The sequence below is a fragment of the Saccopteryx leptura genome, chromosome 5, assembly GCF_036850995.1.
Source record: "Saccopteryx leptura isolate mSacLep1 chromosome 5, mSacLep1_pri_phased_curated, whole genome shotgun sequence".
Classification (NCBI taxonomy): domain Eukaryota; kingdom Metazoa; phylum Chordata; class Mammalia; order Chiroptera; family Emballonuridae; genus Saccopteryx; species Saccopteryx leptura.
This window is the reverse complement of record NC_089507.1, coordinates 182,772,162-182,791,920: the sequence shown is the minus strand read 5'-3', so window position 1 is coordinate 182,791,920 and position 19,759 is coordinate 182,772,162. Positions and strand designations below refer to the sequence as shown.

The window sequence follows — 19,759 nt, the reverse complement described above, 5'->3', positions numbered from 1 at the left end:
CCATGTTTTGGGGGCTCAGCCAGAACAGTAGCAACTTTTGGCAAGGAGCTGAGGCATTCTGCCAAACTTATCCTGTATACATCTTTAAGTCTCTATTTTTCATTAAATTTTGCACCATTTCCCACTCAAGACCCTGAAATAGACTTGTTGCACAGGTCGCAGCACTAAGACATGGTGCAAAGCCACCCTAAGGGATGTGAAGCAAAAAATAAAATTTAAAAAGAAACAGCCTGACCAGGTGGCAGCGCAAAGGATAGAGCATCGGCCTGGGATGCTGAGGACCCAGGTTCAAAACCCTGAGGTCACTGACTTAAGCATGGGCTCACCAGCTTGAGACCAGCAGGATCATAGACATGACCCCATGGTCATTGGCTTGAGCAAGGGGTTATGTAAAGCCAGAAGCCATGGCCACTATCACAGCAGCCCAGCCCATGCAGGTTCACATTGGATTCGGACAGTTGGTAAAGAAACAATGGAGCCAAAAACTGGTGGGCCATCATCTTTAATCCTAGCTTGCACCCAGCGGGCAAGTAAAAACACACACTGGGCTCCAAAACCCACTCACATTCAGTGTTCACAAAGCTACTGACTTACCCGAGTTTCCTAGAATCAAAGGTTTCTAGCTCACCAGACTTATTCACCTCTGTTCCCCATCTTCTTCCTTCTCCCTGCACAAACTGCACAAACTGGCCTCTCACTCAATACTCCGCCATCTTGGCTGCTTCTTCTGGCCTCCTCCACATGGCCTTTCTCTGCTCTTTCTGCTCTCTCCTCTAATGATAATCTCAGGAACCAAGAGAACAAGCTCCCGTTCTGCCCCCATTTTATAGTGTAGAAATCAAACCTTTAATCCAATATACAAAACAGGGAAGTCTCTAATACAAAGTCACTTATCAGAGACATGATGGGATTACATCATCCCACATCAAAAAGGATGGGAAAGGCTTAGTCCTAAAACCAAGCCCCAGGCTACAAGGATCCTGCCTGCCCACAGCCCGCCCCCAACACACATTAACATCACCTGGGCAACGGCTTCCACGTGGGCAGCGCCATCTTTAACAAAGTGAGCATAATATATCAATATTTTATCTGCCCAACAGGTTACTAGCTCAGCTAGAGCCCCTTGGTCAAGGCACATTGAGAAAGCACACGGTGAGTAACTAAGGTGCCACAACTATAAGTTGATACTTCTCATCTTTCTCCCTTTCTATCTCTCTTAAAATTTTTTTAAAAAAGGAACAGAGATCACAAAACACAGATGTGATGAACCAAATAAGAGAAAAAAGGGGTTAAATAAATTGACAAATGATTGTCTCATGCCCCAAAGTCTGAGGTACCAAGACTGATTTCAGCATGATTAACTTTGGGCAGCTACTCTCACAGTTGAGTGTGCATCAGAATCACACTTTGTTTAAAAAAAAATAAAAAAAGGTTTCTGGCCCCCATGCATATATTTTCTAATTCAGTAGGTCTAAGATGGGCATTTCAAAAAGTTTCCAGGTAACGCTGATATTGCTGATCGAGGAGACACTTTAAGAAGCACTGGCGGCCCTGGCCTGTTGGCTCAGCGGTAGAGCGTCGGCCTGGCGTGCAGGGGACCCGGGTTCGATTCCCGGCCAGGGCACATAGGAGAAGCGCCCATTTGCTTCTCCGTCCCCCCCCCCTCCTTCCTCTCTGTCTCTCTCTTACCCTCCCGCAGCCAAGGCTCCATTAGAGCAAAGATGGCCCGGGCGCTGGGGATGGCTCCTTAGCCTCTGCCCCAGGCGCTAGAGTGGCTCTGGTCGCAACAGAGCGACGCCCCGGAGGGGCAGAGCATCGCCCCCTCGTGGGCAGAGCTTCGCCCCTGGTGGGCGTGCTGGGTGGATCCAGGTCAGGCGTATGCGGGAGTCTGTCTGACTGTCTCTCCCCGTTTCCAGCTTCAGAAAAAAAAAAAAAAAGAAGCACTGGCTTTGGGAATAGTCTTTAAGAACAGTTAGGGCTTTGACATTAAACACTATCAGCTGTACCATCCATTTGCAAGCCAGGTTGGCAGGTCACAAATTTAAGAAGCAATCTAATGAGTGCTTACAGGCAGGTACAGGTGAGTCAAATGGGGAATTAGACACTGATATCTGCTAGATTTCTGCAGTATGTAAAAGGCCTCTGTTGTTCTCTAGATTCGTTCACTAAACTCCTGGAGGATCTATTTCCCTTTGTAGTTCCACTAAATTTCTTTTTTAATTTGCTTCTGACCAACTAACACTAGAACTTCAACAAATGAAAAATGTATCAAAGGCTCGTCAGCTTCCCTCCCCAGTCACCTGTTCCCTTTCTCCGAGTGCTGGAGTGGATGGAAATATGTTTTGGCACTCAGGTGTAACACATTCAAATGCACCTAAGTGTAAACTCCCCAGATGTAGTTTCCGCAGCTCTTCTGACAGATGAGTCCTCAGTGGCTCTGAGGAACCAGCAAGGGGACAAAGGAGTCCACTGGCATGAAGGGGAAAGTTAATTACACTTAAAAACTATCAGCTTTAAAATAATGTATTATACTAAAGAGAAAAAAAATCAGAATAAGAAAATACTTTCTGGCAATTGTAGGGCAAATGCTGAATTACTTCCTTAATTATAAATCAGTTCATTTTTATACCATTTCACATTAAGTACATGAACAAAAAGAAAAAGGAAAAAGAATCTAAGGTCTGAGACTCTACCAAATCACAACTCAAGGCCTATGGAGTAGACACCATGGTCAAATACACAGTTTCTCTCTAGCAACTGCCTCCTCTTTCTATGGAATTGTACAATGAAATCTGCTGGGCAAATGAGTTTGTAAAATGTGATTTTTGATTTTGCTCACTTTTATTGTTAAAAATGGCACTGGTCTGTGAAATTGCTAATTACCTTCCTGCTTGGTAGGGGCCATTGTTATGCTAATGTTGCTGGAGGAGAGGTTTTTGTCACCAAAGAAGTTTTAAAAGGAGAGAAGGAGGAAGAAGGAAGGAAGCCATTTTTTCAGAGTGAGGATGGCAAAGAGAAGCCAAGATGGCCGGGTGCCGAAGGAGATGCCAGTTTGTGCAGAGAGGAGAAGGGAGAAGGTGTGCAGATGGGGAACAGAGGTGACTAAGACTGGTGGGGGTCTTTGACTCTAGGAAAAACTGGAGAATGTGTCAGGGTTTTGGAACCCTGTGTGTTTGCTTGCTGGCCAGTACGAGAGTAGAATAAAGGAATGGCCCACCAGTTTTTGGCTCCACTGTTTCTTTACCATCTGTCCGAATCTAATGGGAACCTGCAAGTGAATGGCCACGATGGTTGCTACTACTGGCCATACAAAATCGTTCTGTGAAATCATACCATGGAACCGTCTATGGAAGAAGGAAGAGGAAAACTAAGTGCTAGAAAACATGTCAAGCAAAGAGCATGGTTAGATGAATACTACATACCCCAGGTACTGTTTGTGGAGGAACTCAAAAACGGGGTAGAAAAGCTTCATATGTGACCGTAACATTTAATTCTCACAGAACTAGCAAATGTTTTTCATTTTAGTGCCGCCCTTGCCAGATAAAAACATTCCTGTAATTTAAAGCAGGGGAAGTGCTGTTTAGGCAATTTAAAAGAAAGAGGGTGTGAAGTGAACTGATACAGGTAAAAATGTCCCCCCAATGGTGACAACTTGCTAAATATGGATAAATCTCCTATTAGTTGGCTTTCTCAAGTGTGATTAAGATAAAGAAGTGGTAATTACCCCATGTGCTTTGTAATGGGGCAGCCTAACACATTTCCAAATGAATTGTAATTTACTAATGAAAAGAGACATTTAAATACCAAATATCAGCAATAAACTGGTAGTAAAAAGAAAGGAAGCTGCTGGTAGAGCAGGGTGTCAGGAATGCAGTCAAATGTGGAATTAAAAGGATTAGATCACTGTGAACTGAGTGACCTCCCATCTGTACTCTCTGTCCTTGATACCTTTATTTCAACTGCTTCATGTGTAAAAACCAAGATAGTTTTAGAATAAAAACACAGTGCTTTGTTTAATCCCAATTATTATCACATTTTAATGAAGCCCGTAAACTTTATTTTTGCTTTGGTCTTTTTTTTTCTTTAAAAAATAAAACCTTACAGAGACCGTTGAAAATTGTTTTGTAGCCCTGCCCAATCAAAAATTCCCTCTTCTTCTCCAGAGGTTAACACCTAAAGTGTCAGCCAAAGGTCACTGTCACCAACTCAACACCAACAAGAATTCCCAATCTGGGGTGCAATGGGGGAGGGAGGAGACTTCACTCAGTGAAAACAGTTCAGTTGTGATATAACGAGGCTCTGGGATGACCCGGCTATGAGCAGAATCGTGGAACAGTAGGGCTGTGGAACAGCTCCAGCCCAGATGAGAAGGCTCCAATGTTATGGCTCCAGTGTCACAGCTCAGGTACTGTGAGATAGATAGCTCAGCGCCATGGTGGCAGCTGAGCTCTGGTGTTGCAGCTCCAACCAAAGAAACACAGTATTCAATGAAACTGGACATGGGCTTCCTGGAGGCAGGGAAGCTGGCTCCTGCCTGGGTCCCAGATGGGTCCATTCTCATGCAAATAAGGATTCCAAATCTATATGGATTGATTAGGCCAATTAGCACCATCTTGACTGATCCAAATGAAGCCACTGATTGGTTGGTGAAGATGCAAATGAGTATGTAGCTATGTAGTCCTGATTTGCCAGGGCAGGTCTTTAACCCATTGGTTGATTTATATAGGAGCTCCTTTATAAAGGTCAATTCAGATAGCAGAAGCACAATGCAGGAGGCTTGGCAACTCAGTGCAGTATTTTCCAGAAGCACAGAGCATGGGAGGCTCCTCCTTAGCACTGACTACTATACTCTGTTTACAAATTGGTGCCCAGTTAGCCACCAGTAGTCCTTAACAGGCACTTAATAGTCTCAAGGTCAAAAGAAGTAGGTATGTGCCAGTCCTATTCACATTTTTTATTTTTATTACATGTAAGATATGGCAAAAGTAGGTTTATAGTTGTTTGTATGAAAAATAATGCAATAATTAATAAATAATAATATAAGAATAAAACTTGTGTTTTGCATACTCATAACTGTGAGCCTACTTTCGTCCCACACTATATTTTTGTTACCACAAAATGTTCTGATTTTAATAAGGCTCAAAAATCAAGAAAGGTTAAGCTGAAAATTCTAACTTAATTTCTGAAGGACTATACATGTTCTTCTTATGAGGGAATCTCTCAGTCTTAAAAGCATGGGTATTAAAAAGTCTATTGTTGCATGCTTCTCTTGTACAGTGCTTTGAAACACAAAGCCATCTTGCATTTCCCTGCCCTAAGACTTGTCAATAACATTTATACTCAGGGCATGGTGTTTCAACACTTTGGAACTTAACACTTTTATGTCAATTTCATTAATAGCGCTACTGAGAACGCTGTTTGGTAGCAGAGCAGAATGCCACGGGAACTCAAGCCCATCATATCTGAAAATCCTGGTACTGCAATAATAAAACAATTAAGAGTACCTCACAGAAAGAAAATTCTGACAATTAACCCTGACTGCCAATTAGTACTACTACTTTCTTAGGACCAGATAGATCTTTAATATGAAGATCAAAATTTAATTCAAGTCATCACTAACTTGAATAGTCATATTTTTAAATGGACTTTCAATTTAGGCAAAAACCAATTAGTACAAATATTGTATAGGAGCTATATTTATTATTCATCTACCATGCCTCAATTCACAAGAGAATTCTAGACATAGCTACAGTTACATACACAGATGGCAATAAAATAAGCGAATTTCTTTGAACTAAATAACCTTTTTTTAGGGAGGGGCATAAGGATAACCCCAATATGAAATATTAAGTTCTAGGCAGTTCTTACAATATGTGTTCTAACTTTCCTTTTCTGTTATGTTGTTTGAAACTCAGGACTGAGTTTCTCACAGAAACTTCATTACGTCTAACAGTTAGCTTCCAGGCAAATCCATAAGAGACTTGTTTAACCCCTAACTCAGCAGGAGCAATGGTCACCATAATCCACTCAGTGTTCTCAGTATCCACTGCCAGGGCTGTGGGTGGTGTAAGGTCCAGCCAGGAGCCCCAGAGAAAGAGGGCTGGGGCAGGGAAGGCACACAGAGGTAATAGTCTGATGGCTGCAATACAAGGACAGGTGGACCCAGCAGCCAATGTTGATGTCTGTGACCTATTTGTAATTCAAGCACATACTCAAGAATGTCTCCACATTAATTCCAGCCATAAATCCTTCTCTGCCTGTCACAGAAATACCAGACTGAATGCTGGGTTTCTGGAAGAGCAATGCACAAGACCCAGAAGTCGAGAGTCCAGTTACTAAACTCTCTGGGTCCCACTTTCCCCATATGGTTATAAATTGATATTCTGAAAGAAACTGCAATATATACAATAATAAAATAGATTATTATAGAATGAATGGGTTTTTTCCTCCCCATTTTGAGGCAGTTAATAATACAGCTATATTAAAAGCCTTCAGTTTTATTGGAATAGATGAAAATTTAAACACAAAAAGACACATACAGAATAAACTGAAGTCCCAAATGGAAATATATATTTCAAAATGAGAACAAATCTAACTTTGCAAAGAATATTTTAGAACAAAAAGATTCTAAAATTTCTTTGAAAATATTAATAGGCATGAAAGCAAAAAAGCGACTCAAATGAGAAAAGAAATGGAAGTATATTATAATACAATAAGCACTAAAACTGTGTGATACTGGTACAAAAGTAGAACTACAGAGTGCTAGAACAGAGTGGAAAGCCAACTATACACTATATGTGTTTTTTCATTTTTGGTAAACAAAATTAATTCAAAAGGGAGGTGGTGTAGGTTGGGGAAAGGTTATAATAAATGGTATACCAATGTTGGAGGAAAAATTAGATCTATACTTTACATATCAGTGGACCCCAGATGTATTAAACAATTAAACATTTCAAAATAAAATCCTAGAAAAATAATTAAATCATGGATAAATAATAGAAAAAAGAATGTTTACTAGTTCCAAGGTGGATTTTGAAATTATCAAAAAACAAACAAGCAAACAAACAAAAAACCCACCAAAGAATAAAACAATTGAGTAAAGCAAATAAAAAGTGGATTTAAAAAGTAACAAAACCATAGTTAAATAGGAAACATAATATTGGGAAAATAGTTAAATCAAATATGAAAAAGTGGTTATAAAGAGTTATAAGGTTACATGGAATACACAATCAAGTTAATTAGGGAAAATATACACGCTTTATTTCCCACAATTCTATCAGGCAATAGTGAAACTGTTCTCCTCAGGTGTTAACAATGATATTAAAAACCAGTACAACCTCTGGGAAAACCCTGTAACAACAAACATAGTCATCATAACAAGATCACCTCCCTCTGACCTGAAGGACATGAAGCCAGTACAGTGATCTCTACTGAACAAGGAGCATGTCTCTAATTTCTGTTCTGACTCCTGTACCACCCCTATTGCCTACAGGAACAGCTGCAGGACCTCAACCTGAAGTCCTAAGAGCATGGGCAGGTGGTCTGACTGAGATCTACATTCAGTTACATAATTCACTGGTGGGGCCATCTGTCAACTGGATAGCCTCCAATTACCCACGTTTTCTGCACTAGGGTCTGTGTGTTCCCAAGCAGGGCTGCCACTGGAGAGCACTACATGGTTACCTCTTATATGCCAATCAATTATGGTAACTCTCTGGGCCCTGGAAAGAAATAGCCTCTCACCACGACTAATACTGCTGCCTGGCAAGGACTGGCTTCTCCATCCCAGATGGCCACGGTCCCTGACCTGGCTGCAGAAAAGCAGGAAACAGCTCTTTGGTAATGATCACTGAATGCTCACTGCATCTTTCTTTTGAGCTGGTCATGTATTATTGCTGACCTCTGACCCTCCTGGCCAGCTCCAGGGCATTCAAGATGTTTCCCAAGCTCAATTTACCTAGAGACTAAAAACTACTGAGAGTAAAAAAACAGATGGGTAGGTGGGTGGAAGGGTGGGTGGGGGGATGGGGCAATGGGAAATGAATGGAAGAGTCAAAGGGTGGGAAGGGTGGATGGGAGATGGGGGATGGGGCTATGGGGGATGGATGGAAGGGTCGAAAGGGGGGAGGAGGGATGGGTGGATGGGCGGAAGGGTGGAAGGGTAGAAGTTGTGGATGGTGGATGGGTAGATGGGTAGATGGGTAGAAGGGGAAAGAGGGAATGAATAGATGGGTGGATGGGTGGAAGAGTAGATGGGTGGAAGGGTAGAAGTTGTGGATGGTGGAGGGGTGGATGGGTGCATGGGTGCATGGGTAGAAGGGGGAAGAGGGGATGAATAGATGGGTGGATGGGTGGAAGAGTAGATGGGTGGAAGGGTAGAAGTTGTGGATGGTGGAGGGGTGGATGGGTGCATGGGTGCATGGGTAGAAGGGGGAAGAGGGGATGAATAGATGGGTGGATGGGTGGAAGGGTGGATGGGTGGAAGGGTGGATGGGTAGATGGGTAGAAGGGGGAAGAGGGGATGAATAGATGGGTGGAAGGGTGGAAGGGTGGATGGGTGGATGTGTGGATGGGTAGATGGGTAGAAGGGGGAAGAGGGGATGGGAAGTGAGGGATAGGGGAATGGGGGTTGGGTGGATAATGTGGAGGTGGGTGAAAGATGTGGAGGTGGATGGATGACACGGAGGTAGGTACATAGGTGAATACTCCATCAGTTGCTTTTAGAATGTCTTTGATAGACCCTATGTACAGCTTACAAAGCATGATTGTCCTGTCCTTCATTTCTGAGATAACTCCTTCCAACTGACTTCTGTTTATGATTTGGCTAACACTGACAAACTACATGCTTTCTAGTTCCCATCTGTCCAATTTCTATGTCACAACAGGTATGTAACCATGAAAAACTGTAATGATAAAGATGATATATAATATACAAAAAAGGGGGCTTAAAATATGTCAACTTAGGCCCTGGCCAGTTGGCTCAGAGGTGGAGCGTCGGCCTGGCGTGTGGGGAACCCGGGTTCGATTCCCAGCCAGGGCACATAGGAGAAGCGCCCATTTGCTTCTCCACCCCCCCTCCTTCCTGTCTGTCTCTCTCTTTCCCTCCCACAGCCGAGGCTCCATTGGAGCAGGGATGGCCCGGGTGCTGGGGATGGCTCCTTGGCCTCTGCCCCAGGCGCTGGTGTGGCTCTGGTTGTGGCGGAGCGACGCCCCAGAGGGGCAGAGCATCGCCCCCTGGTGGGCAGAGCGCCGCCCCTGGTGGGCGTGCCGGGTGGATCCCGGTCGGGCGCATGCGGGAGTCTGTCTGACTGTCTCTCCTCGTTTCCAGCTTCAAATTTAAAAAAGAAAAAAAAAAAATGTCAACTTCTTTCTTTCACTCCCACCTAAGTCAATACAAAGGCCATTTGGGCAGGGATGAGCAAAGTGGGCATCAGCATGAACATGGCAGGCACGTGGCATGGGCTGAGGAAGGGTTCTGTGCTAAGAGAAGGGTGTGATACCCAGCACAGGTGTCACAGCCTGGGGCCGAAGAGGAATAGCCCTGCATGGAGAAAGGGAAGCAGAGACAAGAGTCTGGTTACATCAGGGGAGTCAGTTTGTCACTGTCAGAAAAGAGAGTTACAAATAAGAAAAAGGAGAAAACTAGAATGAGCTCTACGGTATTGGGTTGAAATTAGAGGTGCTGGTGTGAATTCCTGGTTGCCAATATACATAGTGAAATGTATTTCAATATACCACTATAAATAGAAATACAGATGTAAATGTTCACACATATACACACATTTTTTTTTTTTTAACTTTACTGACTGACAGGACCTGGGAGCAAGGACAGTTCAGTAGCAATGAGCACACCTAGTGTTCAGGTGTTGGTTTTTAAATCTCATTTTATAGTATAAGGAGCCAGGCTCCTTGGAGAATTCACTGATTCCCGTCAAGTACACAATGAGCCTGGGAAGTGATCACAATGGGACAAGCCAAAAGGACAGAGCAACCAGCTTAAAAAGAACTCCCACTGACCAAATCTGGGACAATTTAAGCATAAAAGTAAATAATGAGGCCCTGGCCGGTTGGCTCAGCGGTAGAGCGTCGGCCTAGCGTGCAGACGACCCGGGTTCGATTCCCAGCCAGGGCACACAGGAGAAGTGCCCATTTGCTTCTCCACCACTCCGCCACACCTTCCTCTCTGTCTCTCTCTTCCCATCCCGCAGCCAAGGCTCCATTGGAGCAAAAATGGCCTGGGCGCTGGGGATGGCTCTGTGGCCTCTGCCTCAGGCGCTAGAGTGGCTCTGGTCGCAACATGGCGACGCCCAGAATGGGCAGAGCATCGCCCCCTGGTGGACAGAGCGTCGCCCCTGGTGGGCGTGCTGGGTGGATCCCGGTCGAGCGCATGCGGGAGTCTGTCTGACTAACTCTCCCTGTTTCCAGCTTCAGAAAAATGCAAAAAAAAAAAAAAAAAAAAAAAGTAAATAATGATAGAAATACACTAAAACCTACCAAATAAATTAGCAAGTCATGTGACCCTGTTGATTTCAATTAATAAATAAACGGCAAAAAGAGAGAGGTCTTTCTTAAAGTAAAAGGCCAAAGTTTTATAAAAATAGTTTTTAAAAAATTCTTTTAAAATGTTGTTTTACAGTAAAAAGAAAATAAATATAGAAGAAAGGAAATCACCATTCTGCAACCCTCAGAATAAAAATTAAATTAGGCAAAAAAATTAAATTAAATTTAAAAATCAAGGATTCTTAAACCAGAGGATGAAAACATGATCAAGAATAGAAAATTTATGATCTCAAAGTATCTCCCCAATATCTTCATTAATAAAAAAGAGAGATAGGAATAACTTTATGTGTACCATTCTACAATACATCTTCTATATATTGCATTATGTATTTACCATTCAAAGTCAATTTCCTCTCGTCACCATATATTTAATCCCCTTGACCCTTTACTATCTCCCCTCTCCTCCGTCCCTGCTAGCAACCAACAAACTGTTGTCTGTCTATGAGTTTCGTTTTGTTTATTCATTTGTTGTTTTCAGTTTTATTCAAAAATGCAAGAAAAGAGAGTTCTTCACAATGAAGAAACCTAGCAAGCTCCGCTTTAATCAAATGATTACAGCGAGCATCATTAGTAATGGCAATAAACACCATGTAACGGGACATAAGAATAATACAGCATCATTTCTCTCTGATAGTCCTGTAAAAATGCATGATATTAGTCTAATCACGAGAAAGCATCAGATCAATCCTACATTTATGTGGAGAAACATTCTATAACATATATGACCTGCAGTTCTCAAAATTTTCAAATACATAAAAGTCAGGGAAAGACAAAGAACTATTCCAGACCATGAGAGGCTAAAGAGAAACGGCAACCACATGCAGTGAGGGTGCCAAACTAACGCTGGACCCAGAACAGACGCTGCTGGGACAAATGGCAGAGGGGCTGAGAATCAAGCAGTAGGGAAATACCAATGTCAGCATGGATGGTTGTATTACACTTACACAGAAGAATGCCATTGTTAAAACAGTGGTTTTCAACCTTTTTATACTGTTTCATAATAATTCTCCATGAACATAGGAGAATTATTTCAGGGACTGTTAAGGGAGAAATCACCCTGAGCATAAAAGAATTCAACTAAGATCGCTGGGTCTATAGTTTTCATGCAACACCAGAGTGGTTAACTCTTTAGCGGACTGGCATGACATTTCTGGTGGACCGGTCCATGGACCAGTGGTTGAAAAACACTGGTTTAAGGAAGATACGCACTGAAGTATTCAGGGTGGTGGGGCAGCATATTAGCAATTCACTTTCAAATGCTTCTGAAAATTAAAAAGTTCTTTATACTATTCTTGCAAATTTTCTATAATGCTTGGAATTATTTCAAAAGAAAAAATACATGATACCAGATCCTTTTTTTACAATGATGACATTTCATTTAAAAATATAAATAAGGTAATAACATTATTTTAAAAAGCCATTATGTTAAGGTTTTGTGTTAGAAGGGTACTTTTTTAACTTAAAAAATCCATTTAAGTCATATTTCCATTAGAGCAGTGGTCCCCAACCTTTTTTGGGCCACGGATCGGTTTAATGTCAGAAAATATTTTCACGGACTGGACTTTAGGGTGGGACGGATAAATGTATCACGTGACTGAGACAAGCGTCAAGAATGAATCTTAGACGGATGTAACAGGGAATCTGGTCATTTTTAAAAAATAAAACATCGTTCAGACTTGAATATAAATAAAACAGAAATAATGTAAGTTATTTATTCTTTCTCTGCGGACCAGTACCAAATGGCCCATGGACCGGTACCGGTCCGCAGCCCAGGGGTTGGGGACCACTGCATTAGAGCAATAATTCTAAGACAACTACATACAAGTTCCTGTTTAACTAAACAAAACAATGTGTGTTATAAAGAAGTCCTTCAGCAGAATGAAAGAGAAAACAGCACTCGTATTTTTAGCAAAATAATTCTAAGATGCACATGTTTCCCATTATGGAGCCAACTTGTTTTCTAGCAACAATACATACAAAAAACACTGAAACCCAGAACCGAGGTACCTTGATTGAGGTGTGTGGCCTCCATGATCTGCACACCGTTCACAGAGCACTGAGAGCCACTCAGAGGGATCAGGGTCACGGTGCCCCCGACATTCTCAAACACACAGTGCTCACTCTCCAAGTCGAGGCCATGAAGAACTACGTTGGAAACACAAAGGAGAGAGTTTTTCTTTGGCATCTAGTGGAGTGAGTCCCAACCTTTATTTATTTTTCCAAATTGAATACGTTTCCTTTTCCATGTAAATATTGTGAAGTGAACCATTGATGTTCAGTGAGGAAACTGAATTTCAGGAGTTCGTGGCATAAACTGATAGAATATCCCTTGAATATTACCTTAGAGGGTCTGACTAGCACCTGTATAAAGAAATTAGTTCTGGGATGGATGTTAATTTACTTTATCTTTAGGAAGAAAATAATTGAGGAACTTGTCTTCACTCAACACCACTGAACCACTCTGAAGCTGAATAAATTTCCTCCATCGGCTAACCAAAGTTCACAGTAAAATGGAGGGAACAAAAGGGCTTCATGCGTCACAACCTCCACATTTGCAGACCCTATGTTCCAGGAGCAGAAATCAAAGGTGAATTTGGCATGGCACAGATCTTGGAGGACCCCGGAAGTCTCTAGAACCTGTACTGGGAAGCACACTGCAGCTGCCTGTGCCAGTTCTGAAAAAACATGATGTCCCAGACCTGCTAAGGTTTCCCTAATCACATGTGACCACCCTGAGTTATTCCTGTTTAATGGCTGGCCAGGCAAGGGTGTCAATGCCTGTCTGATGAACCGCACACTTTAGGCACAGATCTCAGCCAGCTTCTCAGGAGCTCCCACTATTCCCACAGAACCGCACGGCTGAACGTCTACTCAGGAAGACATGTGTTCTCAGCACCCACCGTCACAGACAGCAACCTCAACGGTTGGACACAAAATTTAACGATTAGAAGACCCTAATACCTAGTTCTTCTCCAAAACAGTTCAGCCTACGGACTTCCGGGAACTGGTTTTCAGCTCGCTCAGTTTTCCAGCAAATAGTAAATACATGTAGGAACATGCTAGAACCAGCCTGATCCACAGCTTACACTGGCGGGAAAGCCAGCTCATTGCCAGCAATTCTAAAAACAGATGTGAAGACAAAATTCTTCCCCTGCAAACCACTACCTTCCCACACACATACACACACGATCACAGCTGCCACCAATTCCTAAGTAATGCTCTCACAGCCTGGCGAGTCCTGGCCCTGCTCGGGCAGAGTAACTGGCTGTCTGTGTGCCTTGTGAAGACTTCGGAGAACCCAGGGAGCCGCGCCTCCCTGTGCGGGCGTTCAGCATGTGTGCGGGTTCTGCTTCCCACCCCCTCTGTGCCGGTGAGTATCCATACCCTTCCCGTGTCTGCGGACAGATTTCCATCGATCACTGACCCCCGTGACATGAGCAGAGTGACTTAAATAACTGCACTCTTAAAAGATGTGAGAGAGTACATGTAGGGGGAAGGGAAAGAATTTAGGTTCCATTTTATTCACTAAATTAAATGTGTTTGTTTTTTTTTAATTTGAGTTCCACATTACAGAAACACACATGTTGATCAATATTGCATTTGAAAGTTTCCTTTTTTTCATAATTACTGCATGTCCATAACTCAAAAGAAAATTCTTCATTAAATGATTTTTCAAATCACTGTAAAGAGGAAATTGATCAAGATTCTTACCTATATCTTGTTCTGTTGAAGCATCTTCTCTACCAACATATGTCTGACCTTCCTGGGAAAAAAAGACAAGTAAAATTTATTAGTAAGGACATGAGAAGCAGTCTGTTTCTCTTTTTTCATTTCAACCCAAGCAACTTGATGACCTGATGAGCAATGTCCAGGGAATGCCATGGTGACACCCAGGGAAGGCCACGGCAGCACCCTGGGGAAGGCCATGGAAACGGCCCAGGAAGCCCACGAGGAAGCCCCGGGAAGGCCATGGGGAAGCCCCGGGGAAGGCCATGGAAATGGCCCAGGAAGGCCACGGGGACGCCCCAGGGAAGGCCAAGGAGACGGCCCAGGAAGCCCACGGGGACGCCCCAGGGAAGGCCACGGGGATGCCCCAGGGAAGGCCAAGGAGACGGCCTGGGGAAGGCCATGGGGAAGCCCCGGGTAAGGCCAAGGAGACGGCCCAGGAAGGCCACGGGGAAGCCCCGGGGAAGGCCACGGGGACGCCCCAGGGAAGGCCAAGGAGACGGTCTGGGGAAGGCCATGGGGAAGCCCCGGGTAAGGCCAAGGAGACGGCCCAGGAAGGCCACGGGGAAGCCCCGGGGACGCCCCAGGGAAGGCCAAGGAGACGGTCTGGGGAAGGCTTGGGGAAGCCCCGGGTAAGGCCAAGGAGACGGCCCAGGAAGGCCACGGGGAAGCCCCGGGTAAGGCCACGGGGACGCCCCAGGGAAGGCCAAGGAGACGGCCTGGGGAAGGCCAAGGGGAAGCCCCGGGTAAGGCCAAGGAGACGGCCCAGGAAGGCCACGGGGAAGCCCTGGGTAAGGCCACGGGGATGCCCCAGGGAAGGCCAAGGAGACGGCCTGGGGAAGGCCAAGGGGAAGCCCCGGGTAAGGCCAAGGAGATGGCCCAGGAAGGCCACGGGGAAGCCCCAGGGAAGGCCAAGGAGACGGCCCAGGAAGCCCACGGGGATGCCCCAGGGAAGGCCACGGGGACGCCCCAGGGAAGGCCAAGGAGACGGCCTGGGGAAGGCCATGGGGAAGCCCCGGGTAAGGCCAAGGAGACGGCCCAGGAAGGCCACGGGGAAGCCCCGGGTAAGGCCACGGGGACGCCCCAGGGAAGGCCAAGGAGACGGCCTGGGGAAGGCCATGGGGAAGCCCCGGGTAAGGCCAAGGAGACGGCCCAGGAAGGCCACGGGGAAGCCCCAGGAAAGGCCAAGGAGACGGCCCAGGAAGCCCACGGGGAAGCCTGGGGAAGGCCATGGAGACGGCCTGGGAAGGCCACGGGGAAGCCCGGGGAAGGCCATGGAGACAGCCCGGGGAAGTCCACGAGGATACCCCAGGGAAGGCCACGGGGAAGCCTGGGAAAGGCCTCAGAGATGCCTTGGGGAAGGCCATGGAAACGGCCCAGGAAAGCCACGGGGAAGCCCCAGGGAAGGCCACAGAAATGGCCCAGGAAGGCCATGGGGACACCTGGGGAAGGCCACGGAAACGGCCTGGGGAAGGACAAAGCAGTGTCCCGGGGAAGGACACAGCTTCAATTCAATTAGAGTTCACTGAGGCTCTCAGACAACACCTGACGCTGACTGGAAAATGACAGCAGAACTCCCAGGGCTTACTGTCCGCAATGGGTAGGCTCCGACTTCGGCATGTATCATAACCTGTCCACGACAGTCATCTCAGTGATATTCCTGACCCTCGCTGGAGAGCTTCTCCTCCAGTGGAGAGGGTTTCTTTGTGTCTAAAGATGCTGTTTATGGGGCCGGCAAAGCACAGTGCAGTGCGTTTTCACTTTAAGCCGTGGACCAGAGAGAGGATACTAAAGTCAAGGTGACAGAGGCGACCACTGATGCTGACGTAGAAATTCTGGGCAGGACCAGGTCCAGGAATACAGGAGACACAACTTCACAGTGCACATGATGGCTCAGGACAGATAGCCAATACCCATTCCAAGTACCTGTGACTCTTCTCCCTTAGTCTGTCTGGCATTTTGTTCCTTACCTTCCTCTGATAAAAATTAGAAGGCAAAGTACATGGATCTTCATTTAGCTTTAGAATTCCATAAAAATAGGAACTTCTGACACCCCAGAACCCCAATGAACTGCTGAAAATCCCCTAAGGCAGCGGTTCTCAACCTGTGGGTCGCAACCCTGGCGGGGGTCGAACAACCAAAACACAGGGGTCGCCTAAAGCCATGGCCGTAAGGAATCAAGGATTTGTTGCATCTTCTTTAATGTAATAGCTGTGTTCAAGGACTCAGAGTATTATAACAAACCTTGCTAGTGTCTGATGGGAAAACTGAAAACGAAATTACAATGTTCCACTTAAGTAGTTTTTACCTTCAAGTGATATAAGATAATTCCAGTACTCAGAAGGTCGTCATCAATGCCAATCAAATGGGGTAGTTCAGAGTCCAAAACAACTCCAATCCCTTCTTTCCTAAGGGCTAGAGTTTGTTCCTGAAATCAGGAGTGAAAGAAAAGGAAAAGGTTACTTTGAGGAAAGAGAACATCTTATTAAGTGTTCTTTCTATTTTTTTTTTTTTTAGGTGCTCTCTAGAGTGTTAAAATTTTTTATTTCTCATCAAAAGCACTGTAAGAAAAATGGATCTAAACTTCATGTTGAAATCCTGGCATACAGTAGGCAAAGTAAACTGAAAACATATAAAAGATCAATTAAAATGAATTAAACTTATTGCCTGATTTATATAACCTCTTTGAAACCTTGCCTTCCTTAGGAAAGGTTCTATAGTCGCCTTGACTACAAAGGAATCTTTCTCCCTTTTCAAAACCTTTATTTCACTTAATATCTAGATGTCTCCTGATTTGCTGGCTCTTCTCTCCAGTTAGTATGGGCAAACTGTGAGTGTGCCTAGATGAATCCTTCCCTGTGCTGTAGGTAGCCCCGCACCACAGCCACCTGACCCTCTGTCTCCTGCCTCCCTACGAGCTGTGGGTCATTTGCACCACACACAGGTCTGCTATGGATCTCCTACAACCGCCACCACTTCCCGTGGCCTGGCATCTCCCTCCAGCTATCACCAATTTCTCTCTGCCCCTTTAAAGAAAATCACCTCCAAAGAGTACCCTACACTTGTTCTCCAATTCTTCCCCTCCTGCTCTCTCTTGACCCAACTCCATGGAATCTTTCATCCTAGGAAAACTAGTATCTACAGTCATTCTTCCTGTCTCCTGACTTTACCTGCAATCTGATGCTGATGACTCTCAAATCTAAATCCCTAGGCAGACCACACACACACCTGCCTGCCTCAATATATCTGCAAGAATGCCAAACAGGCAGTTTCAAACTAAATCCATTGATAAACGAACCCTCGTACCCTCGTACCCTCCTGCCTCCCCAACCTGCACATTATCCCTCCTTAGTGAATGCCAACCTTCCTTACAGTTACTTGAACCTAAAACCATGACTCTACCTTGTTCCTTTCTTTCTCTAACCCTACATATTTAGTGTTGATTATACAGTCGAAACATGACCCCAATCAGGCAGCATCAAACCACCTGCACCACACTCCTTCCTGGCCTCAATCATTAGCTCCTTTTACCTGGATCACTGCGATGATGAAGGACACTACCACTCCAGCCTCAATGTGTTTCTTACTCGACCCTACAGCCAGAGGGAATTTACGGCAGGTCACTGCTCGGCTCAGAGCCCTCATGTGGCCTCCCATTTCACTGAGATAGCAGCCACAGTCTCTGTAACATTCTACAAAGCACTATGTGATCACGTGCCTTGCTCGCTTCCTGCTATGGTCGCCTGCACTCTCCCCCTTTTTCATGTCTCTCTAGGAATCCACAGCTCCTCACTGTCCTCAGGTTTGCCCGCCTGCCCCACCTCCGGGCTTTAGTCATTGGTTTTCCTTTTTCCTTCTGCTTGTGTGGTTGCTGTGTCTTCTGGTATCGTCTGCTCCTCTACCTCGGCGTCATTGGCATTCTGGACCAGATGCCTCTTCATTATGGCAAGATATTTTGTGTACTATGGGATGTTTAGCAGCATCCGTAGCCACTACCCACTAGATACTGGTAACACACTCCCTCTCCCCTGAGGCTGTGAAAACCAAAAATATCTCCAGACACTAGCAAATGTTTTTGAAAAAAACAAAACAGTCCCAGGAGAGAATTCTCTATGTACATATATAACGTGGCTCTCAGTTCCTCAGGTCTCTGCTCAAAAGCCAGCTCCTCCATCACTCTGTTAGAGTCGGTTACTAATGAGACATGATCCAGGAGAGGGTATAGAGAGGGAAAGGAAATATCAACCTTAATCACAACCACCAGGTGATAACGAGATGGTTGACCACAGTTTTCAAGCTCCTGATTCACCCAGGGCAGTTACACACCCATGGAGAGCATATCAAAGGGACAGACAAGGCAATGACCGTTACATGACCTTCCACTGGGGATGCTAGATATGGAAGGGCAAAATGATAGAAATGTGCATGAGCCTCAAAACACAAAGAACACAGTCACAGGACTGCCCACTACTGGCAGAGATGTGCACATGTAATGGGCAAGAACAAACCAGCCAGGGAGGAGGAGCCAGGAGGCAGGGAGGGAACCCAGGGAGGCATAAAAATCTGACTATGTAACCAAGTGCGGCACTCACATGGGTCTAAATCCCTAGGCAGACCGCACACACACCGGATGGGTCTGAGTGCCCCACTTGAGCATCTTCCAAGTGCACTTTCCCTTTACAAATAAACTGCTGCCCACTCTGTTATTTTGTGTCCCTTGCAATGGTGGGATTCAGCCAGTTTGCACCGGTTCAGCAGAACTAATACCAAATGTTTTGTTGAGTTTGGCAAACCTATTGTTAAAATGGCACCTGTAATCAGGGCTCTCTCTAAGGTGGGCACCTGGGCAGCCGCCCAATGTGGAAATCACAAATTCACATTCCTTACTCTTTTTTAACCTTCATCTGCACAACAGCGTAAGCAACCACAGTAATGTTCATTCCGTCCACAGGTGAAAAAAATTGCAAGTGAGGATGCCAATCAAGAAGCAATATGGAAATATCTTAAATAATAGTTTTATTGTTCTTTGTATGGTATTATTTAATATTATTTCATTAATATTTTAAAACTCTTCCTTGTAACATAAGCTAGTTTTGTGTACCTCTTTTATTGTTTATTTAAGTATTAAATGCATGAAATAATAAACTACCTTTTGGTATATTTTTTTTTTATATTTAAATGGTCATTAGGACAGAGAACCGGTTAAATTATTTGAATCCCAACATTAGTCTCTTGTCTAAAATCTTTTTCTCAAGAAAGCAAGAGCCAAGCGCCCCATGGCGATACTGCCAAACCAGTGCCAACCCCATACAAGATGGAATCACCAGCCTCTTTTATCCTGATTTCTCTTCTTAGCAACTATCATCACATGACATGTTGTTTTACGAGTACTACAAACCAGTGCCTAATTTCATGTCTGGCACAGAGTAGCTCCTCAATTAATATTAGTTAAATGAATTTGTACTTAAACTCT

At 44.7% G+C, this 19,759-nt stretch overlaps 1 protein-coding gene across 4 annotated transcripts in view; it reads right to left on the bottom strand.

Moving 5' to 3' along the window:
* The window catches only part of KIF16B (kinesin family member 16B), a 354,538-nt gene that overhangs the window by 156,838 nt on the left and 177,941 nt on the right, over window positions 1–19,759 (bottom strand). For all 4 annotated transcript variants that reach the window (XM_066387102.1, XM_066387103.1, XM_066387104.1 and 1 more), the window contains exons 14-16: window positions 16,595–16,714; window positions 14,272–14,323; window positions 12,568–12,705 (exon numbers count right to left, since the gene is read on the bottom strand). In XM_066387102.1, the coding sequence (XP_066243199.1) occupies window positions 12,568–12,705; window positions 14,272–14,323; window positions 16,595–16,714 (310 nt within the window). The remainder of the gene's footprint in view (window positions 1–12,567; window positions 12,706–14,271; window positions 14,324–16,594; window positions 16,715–19,759) is intronic.